Here is an 8,525-nt window from a genome sequence, read left to right as displayed (position 1 = left end):
TCTTATAAAAAAGATCTGGATCCCACTCTAACCCCCAAATCTTTGAAGGTTTATCTTCTTTTTTCCTTCTCTGTCCCCGTTGACCAGACTGTGCCTATTTCCTTTCTTAAACCTGTGCCAGATGCACTTGTAAATATTTGGATCTGGACCAAGTCCGGAATCATGTTGGGTTGAATCCAGAATGTTGGGCCAGAGTCCGGAAAGGTGATGAGCCGGATCCGAGTCTGGAAAAGAGTTGGGAAACACACCGAAGGTGTGGCCAAACATCACCTGTGTCAGATGCACCTGTAAATATTTGGATCTGGATCAAGTCCGGAATCATATTGGGTTGAATCCAAAATGTTGGGCTAGAGTCCGGAAAGGTGATGGGCCGGATCCGAGTCTGGGAACACACCGAAGGTGGGGCCCAAACACTGCCCATTTGTATAAGTGGTTTAAGCTCTCAGAAATAAAACCCCGGGATTATTCCTGTTGATGAACCGACTTCTGTTGATCTGAGAAAGTTTAGAAACTACTAGACAGTTGAGATTATGTGCTTTGCCCTAGCCTGGTCGTTGTCATTAATCTTGTTTGGTAGATTTATTAGTCCTATCTACATCAGGAATTTATCTTCCTTAGAAGTTAGTTTCTCCTATTATCTTGCAGAGTTTTTCTATGTTTGGTTTGCATATTTAGAGGCATTGCAATTGGAAATTATATATCTACTTGATCAAACTGACAGTCAGGCAAACTCTTTTAACCTAGAGAAGTTGTTTTGATTTTGGCAGTTAAAATAACTTTTTTGTAATGATGGTTGTTTCATGAACATATTTTACTTTGAATATACATGCTGTTATACTTTCCTATTCAGCTATTCTTTTGTATAGTCGAATTTTGGATAGACTTGGATTGGCCTTCGATATTCTACATCAAAGACATTCTCTATTACTGCATATCTGGATATATAGATTAGCATCAACATGAAAATAGGAAAATTTGATATAACTTTCTGTACAAACTCAACGTTATAATATATATCAGAAGTGTGTCATGAAATAATTGTAGGCCTTACTAAGACGTGATTTAAATCTTATTAACTCAGTTACCATATGCCATCAGAACTATCTTCTGAAATGTGTGATGCCATCACAAGTCAATGTTCCCCCAAGATCCCCTATGATTCGAGCTATTCGAACTTCCAGTCCCCTTTGTACGTCCCTGAAGAGGGTTCTGACACTGTCACCAAATCGCTTCATATCAATTCCTGAAGATCTGTTATCGTCGACAGAAATTGTAAATCCAGATGCTATCCGTGGTTGTATCTCCATTAGTTTCTGTCCTGTCGCAACCATGTATCTTTGTAGCAGGAAAGTTTCTTCAAGAATCATTTCTAGTGTTTTAGTTTCTTTTGTAGTCTTCGCACATCTTGATCCTTCACCACTGCTGTCTAGATAATTTTCATGCTGAATATGGAAAACAAAAAAAATATAAATACTGGAATTTTTTTCCTTTTGGAAGAAAGAATAGAAAAACTTGCTTACCATCCTTTTGCATAGATCATCGATCTTCTCTTGAAGGGATTGATACCTGCAGACTTGTTTATTGAGCAGAGACATATGCACGTTGAAACCCTTTGTCCCAAAAAGCGAACTATCACCGGACTCTCTGTCTTCAAAACCTTTTGAAATTCCTACTAACTTATTAAGCAAGAGAAGTTGTTGCTTCAATCTCTTGATGTTGTAGGAAACTCCTTGAGAATGAAGATCCATTTTCCAAGTAGAAGTATCTTTACTAATTAAACAATGTCTGTTTGATTCTAACTTGACTAACTTGGCCTGCTCCAAACCCACATTTTTCTTTCCTCCATGGCCTGTGTCCATTGTAACCTCTTTCTCTACTTCAATATCTTTTTCAGGAGCAGCCAGTGTAGAATTGCTATACAAGGGGATGTCCTCAATTATCTTCTTCTCTTCTTTCTCAGAGTACACCAGAGGCAATTCCTCCTCGCATGGCTTTGTTTTAATTATCTTGACTTCAGACCAATTGGCGTTTTGATCTGTCTTTTGATCTTTTGGTGAAGAATGCCAGTTAGCTGTTCCATGTAAACTTGTGCTCCCCTTATTTAATGATTTCAGTTCTGCTTCTCGACCCAATAAGGCTTCTAGTTTCATCTTTTCCTTCATGAGCTGTGACAGACTCTTCTCGAGCTCTTCAGTGTGGGAGTGCAACCGTTTTGATTCAAGTTCATTGCTTAGTATCCGCCAGCGGAAAGCTTCTAAGTTCTCCTCTTTGATTCTTAACTGTTCTGCAAAAGCATCTATTTCCATTCGATGCCTCTGCTCAATTATGGCAGTTATCTTCTCTGTTTCGGAGCAAACCCAATCTTTTAACTGCTTAACATCTGTTGTGATTAATTCTAAGAAAGACAGAATGAAACATTCAAAATTCAGATGCAACAAAGGTGGTAGTCATACTTTTGTAAGGCTGTACTACAAGTGAGATGAGTAGTTTAAGAAGGCTAAATGCAAAGACTACTGTTACGTTAGTGATCAATTTGAAATATTTTGATTAGTTAGAGAAAGCATGTCAGATTAAAAATAAACAATCTAAACTTACCAAATTGTCTTTTTTCTGGTGGGTAATGATCAGGACTGTCTGCAACCACATTAACCGCGTCTGGTACAATAAAACTATGTTCTGGTGTATGCTCGACCTCCATGCATTCGAGGAGAAGATTTCTGGTTTTGCTTCTTTTTCCAGTAGGATGTATAACTGTCCGGTTTTGTGGGTGACCTGCATCAATGGAATGGACCTCTTTAGCCTTTGAGAAGATCTCTGATCTCGAATGTGCTCGATTGAGCAAATTACTTCTTGAAGAGGACTTCTCATATATCGACTCATGCAGTGTTCTATATTTCTGCATCTCAAGCTCCGCTTGTTTTCTCTTTACGTTGGAGATCCTCACTTCCTTCAACAACATTTCTTTTTCTGCTGTGTCCAATTTGGATTTCCTCAGCATGGCGGACAGAATCTTATCCTTCTGTTCCGAGTCCTTACGCATCTTTATAACTTCTTTCGATAGCTGTTGAACCATCATGACTGACTCATCCTTTTTCTTAATTACTGAGTCAAGCTCGTGTTTTGCTACTTCAACTTGTCGGAGGGCACGACCCATTTCAGCTTCAAGCTGACGCTGGTTTGAGACAAGCTCGAGGAATGTAGTTTTATGCTTCCAAAGATCAGAGTTATGTTTTTGAGCTTCTTTCTTTATAGTTTCTCTGAACTCCTCTGCAATAGCCTCAGCTCTTTGTGACTTTTCTTCACCTTCTTTTCTCTTAGCCTCTGCTTCCTCCAAGGCCTTATCTTTAGACTGTATCATAAGCTCTTTCTCCTGGACCTTTCCTGTCAAATTCAAAATAATTTCTTCTTTCTTTATTTTTGTAATCTGTAGCTCATTAACGAGGGCACCAAGTTGCTGTTTGAGCTGCCTTTTTTCAGTGAACCAGCTCTGTTGCCGTGTTGCATAGATACTTACAACCTTCTCGGTTGCTTTTGCATCTTCGCTTCTTTGCTTCTTCAACTCTTCCACTTCTATTCGTGCTTTTTCTAGCCTGTTTAGAAGATCATACCTCCCTTCTGCAACTTCCCTTCTCTGAACTGTCCAGACAAGCAATCCGAGTAGGTTAGCACTTCCTTGAAGCATTTTATCTATTACTTGTGACCACTGCTCATCATTGGTATCAGATCTTGACATAAGCTTGAGAACCATGAATGCACATGAAACACTAAAGTACATTGGATACAAACTGTCAGTTCTCCCTCCAGAGATAGACACGGGTAACTTTGAAGCCTCCTCCTCATCCATTGCTCAGACTGGAACTCAAATTTTGACAAAATAAAGAAACCTGTCACAGAGTTAATAAACTAGGAGTCAGAAAATTACCCAAGGCAGAAATTCTTGCATACAATTAACTTGATTTGATATGCTTGCACCCTCAAAGAAGGATTTGAGGTCTGGGGAATGATGGATGTTCAAGACTCAGGGGGGATCAATAAAGTGAAGCAATAAGAATATCAGAGAACCTGTTTTATAAATGCATGGTCAGATGTTTTTCATGCGAAAAAAATGCATAAAGCATGGCAGTTACAACTTACAAGTCTGGATGACTGCAAAGTCAGTTAAAGAATGGTATTGTCACGGAAAAGCAGGAGAAAGTCGTGACAAATATTCCCTGGTTTTCAGTTAAAAGACAAAGCCAATCTAACCCACATTATCTTTTTCTTACTTCTGATTCATCAGTGGAAGCAGAAGTGCTAGATTCCTGGTGATTGGTCATATTTTGTTTTAGGAAAAAGTAGTGAGATGGATATTTCTTTATCTTGACAGCCTAAAAGAGCTGTATTCTTTAGAAGAGTGATTTTTTGCTCCCACTCTCCCAGCGTTGGTTCCTCCAAGCGCAAAATCTCTCGTAGTCAAACAATCTCACCTATTAAAAGAATCTAGTTAATGGTCTAAATAGATTTAACTTATGACTATGGGTGAAATTTCTAAAATCTTAGGCAAATCATTAGATCTAGTAAAAGATCACCAAAAAGAGATCTAGTATGCTCAACATAAGCTAACACATACTGGACCACAGGCTATGGAGTATGGACCATTTGCTCAATAAAGTGAGTACACTGTCAATAATATATGGTGCTAATATATATATTTTTTCTAACATGGTGTTCTCCGCCCATTCGAGTGGTCCTAGTCACCACAGAGTCCTGCCATCCCGGCATTTCTCAGGGTAAGCCAGTACAATTAAACAACCCCATCATAGCATAAACTTCTAAGCTGAAGCAACTTGGTTCATTAACATTCCTTTTGACCATTCAAAAGAAAATCACGGCTGCAATGTATGTGCATAGACCATACTACACTTCTTTACCAATAGAACCTAGTCAATCTACAGAGCTAAACAAGCCTCTTAATTATGAAGAGCTTTAATATAATCACAGATCCATATAAGTTCAATCATTTTGCCAATATAAAGTTCCTGGATCTCTTTTTCCAAAGACGAAATCAACCTATCAAAGCCATCATTCTTTTCATCATAAAACCACCTCGGATCCAGAGGCTTCAAGTCAAGGGTGGAGAGTATGGCGGTTTAATGCTACTTTGCTGCCTGTAAAGGAGGAACTTTGTTGAGATAAAGCTATACATCTTTTCACAAATGACATAAACAACTTCCGCCCATATTCTTTCTTGTACTCTTATCCTATTTTGATCTATCTGTCCTTGAAATATGGACTTTGTGTAAGGTGGATACTCATTTCTTGAATCCAAAGCAACCAACAAATTTCATAGAGTAACAAAAGGAACAAAATATGAAGACCCACATGCTAATGCTACCCTTCTTTTGACGTTTGTCATTAGTTCGATCGTTTTCTTTCTATCATGCACATAACCACTTAACGTTTTCATCAGCCATGCTTTAAAGAAAACACAAAAAAGCATAAAAATCAATATCTGATGATTATAAGTCTTCAATCTTCATCCTGATTCCTGACTGGTGGAACATGTATTATATATCGTACCGGACTTAATCACAAGCTCTGGCCTATACATCGAGTAATAATTTGGTGAAGTCTGTTTTGCCGGCCATCGGGTTTAGTCCCTAACCACATTATAGGGAAGAACAATAATACTCTTTAGTGTTCAACATTTTGAGTGAGATAAAAAGTTATTAAGTTCCAAAAATAGGAGAGAGTAGAAGATCTACTCATGAATAGATAAAATTGAGAGTGAGTTCGATTTGAGAGGCTGATGTAAACTCTAAACTTTGATTCAAACACACAAAATTGAATAATATATGTAGAAGACAAATTTGATTTAAACAAACTTTATTATATCAATTCAACCACTTATATTAAATATAATTAACAAAAGAACTTATCACTTCATACCGATACATCTCTTTTCAACAATGGCTTCTCTTTTGTTATTATCTCACTTATCTACTATCTATATACTAAAGCAGGATGATTTTCTCTCTACTATGTGGCACTATAATATGAAATATAGTATTTTCTAATATCATACAATCCCAAAACTCTTTGGAGAGTTTGAGTGTATTTCTAATTCTTATATTTGGAGAGTCTTTCAAATTCTTATATATTTGATCAAATAAAAAAAATTGCTAAAAAATAGGTGATTTGTAAAAGGTAATTTCCTATTACGAATCAAACATTTTTAGTATTCCAATTCTTATATATTTGATCAAATAAAAAAAAAAATTGCTAAAAAATAGGTGATTTGTAGAAACTAATTCCCTATTACAAATCATACAATTTTAGTATCTATGATAAAGCACCGACTTATTTCGAATATATCCTTAACACGACCTCAAAACATAGTTAAAAACAATTACACAAAATATATAATAGAAAATGAAAAAAAATTAATAACGGCAAAACAATAATGACAAATAGTTTTAAAAAATATATAATACTGAATGAAACTAATGTCAAAAAACAATTAATGGAGAATCGAAAAACTGGATGCAAATGCATCGAACTAACTTCAAATAATATTTAACGGGAAATCGAAAACTGGATACAAATGCAAGCATTAAACTAATCTTAAAAAGTAATTAATAGAAAATTGGAATATGGATACAACTACATTAAACTAACCTTAAAGAATAATTAACGGAAAATCAAAACTTGAATACAAATACATCAAACTAACATAAAAAAATAATTGTCGGAAAATCGGAAACTGGATGCAAATGCATTGAGCTAACCCTCAAAGATTAAATTAACGGGAAATCGGAAACTGGATGCAACTGCATTGAACTAACCTCAAAGAAAAATTAATTATAAATTGGAAACATGATGCAAATGCATGGAACTAATCTTAAAAAATAATTAATGGGAAATCGAAAACCGGATACAACAACACTGAACTAATCTCAAAAAACATAAACTGGATGCAAATGCATTTGACTAACCTCAAGAAATAATTAACGGAAAATCGGAAACTGGATGCAAATTCATTAAACTAGCCTCAAACAATAATTAGTAGGAAATCGGAAACCAAATGCAAATGCAACTTTATCAAATAATAAACGAGAAATCAGAAACTAAATGCAAATGCATTAAATTAATCTCACATAATAATTAACGGGAAATCAGAAACTGGATGCAAATGCATTGAACTGACCTCAAATAACAATTAATAGAAAATTGGAAATTAGATGCAAATGTATTGAACTAACCGAAAAGAATAATTAACGAGAAAACAGAAACTGGATGCAACTGCATTGAATTGATCTCAAAAAATAAATAACGGGAATTGGAAATCTGATGCAAATGCATTGAACTAACCTCAAAATATAACAGAAAATCATAAACTGGATGCAAATACATTGAACTAATCTCAAAACATAGTTGGGTTATATATTGTGGGAATGTCTCGATAAATATAGTTTTGCATTTAAAATAGTGTTTATCTTATCTTTTTTCGTATGATTGAGAACTCCTTGCTATTCAAGTAGTTTCAATATATATGAACTTCACCTTATTAGACAATCTAACAAAAATTCAATCAAACTTCTTTTGTTAAACAACAAAATAAAGTTGAAGGATTTTATCAAAGGCGATTTTTTTTTTAAATGGAAAGTGAGGTTTTCACGTTATAAGAAATTTGGTTGAGTGATTAATATAATATTAATATATAATAGTTATGCATATTTGCAAATATTTTTCAGAATAATTAATATAACAACACCCGTTCGTAGATAATCTTTGAAGATTTCACATAGTGAGTCATGTATAATTTAAAGAATAATTAATAGGAAATCGGGAACTGGATAATCTTCGATGATCCCACATAGTAAATTAAGTATAATTTACTTTTTATGTCATATTTGCAAGGACACTACATATAGATCAGTAGAAGTTAGTATTACACACCACATTGGATAATTAAAAGAAAATAAGAAACTAGATTCAAATACATAACTGAGCTCAAAGAGTAATTAACGGAAAATCGAAAACTTTATACAAATGCAATAAACTAAACTCAAAAAGTAATTAACTAGAAATTGAAAACTGGATGCAATTGCATTAAACTAACGCCAGATGATAACTAATGGGAAATTAGAAATTGGATGCAAATCCTTGAAAAATATCTAATAGGAAATCGGAAACGGTATGCAAATACATCAAACAAACCTCAGATAATAATTAATGGGAAACCGGAAACTAGATTCAAATGCATTGAACTAAACTCAAAAAATAATTAACAGAAAATCAAAAATCGAATGCAACTGCATTAAACTAACCTTATATAATAATTGGTGGGAAATCGAAAACTAAATGCAAATGCATTGAAATAATCTTAAAGAATAATTAACGAAAAATCAGAAACCGGATATAATTATATCGAACTAACCTCAAAGCATAAATAACCATAAACTAGATGCATATGTATTGAACTAACCTTAAAGAGTTATTCACGGGAAATCGGAAACTGGATCCAAATGCAATGAACTAATATC

The 8,525-nt window shown here is 34.7% G+C and overlaps 1 protein-coding gene across 1 annotated transcript; it reads right to left on the bottom strand.

Moving 5' to 3' along the window:
- Positions 1 to 927: 927 nt before the first annotated feature.
- Positions 928 to 4,024, bottom strand: LOC147494706 (Ribonuclease P protein subunit P38-like protein). Its single transcript, XM_086565789.1, has 3 exons — positions 2,596 to 4,024; positions 1,521 to 2,395; positions 928 to 1,442 (listed from the first exon to the last, which is right to left on the bottom strand). Exons 1-3 carry the CDS (start codon positions 3,842 to 3,844, stop codon positions 1,101 to 1,103), a joined length of 2,466 nt encoding a protein of 821 aa, XP_086421915.1. The 5' UTR covers positions 3,845 to 4,024; the 3' UTR covers positions 928 to 1,100.
- Between the last annotated feature and the right edge of the window lie 4,501 nt (positions 4,025 to 8,525).

This window comes from Coptis chinensis, chromosome 6 (genome assembly GCF_015680905.1).
Source record: "Coptis chinensis isolate HL-2020 chromosome 6, ASM1568090v1, whole genome shotgun sequence".
Lineage (NCBI taxonomy): Eukaryota > Viridiplantae > Streptophyta > Magnoliopsida > Ranunculales > Ranunculaceae > Coptis > Coptis chinensis.
This window is presented reverse-complemented; position numbering and strand designations above follow the sequence as displayed.

Coding starts and splice junctions, on each gene's coding strand:
- LOC147494706 (XM_086565789.1), bottom strand. CDS start 3,844: ATGGATGAGGAGGAGGCTTCAAAGTTACCCGTGTCTATCTCTGGAGGG. Junction 2,396..2,595: donor ACCAGAAAAAAGACAATTTG/GTAAGTTTAGAT, acceptor TGTCTTTCTTAG/AATTAATCACAACAGATGTT. Junction 1,443..1,520: donor ATGATCTATGCAAAAGGATG/GTAAGCAAGTTT, acceptor TTCCATATTCAG/CATGAAAATTATCTAGACAG.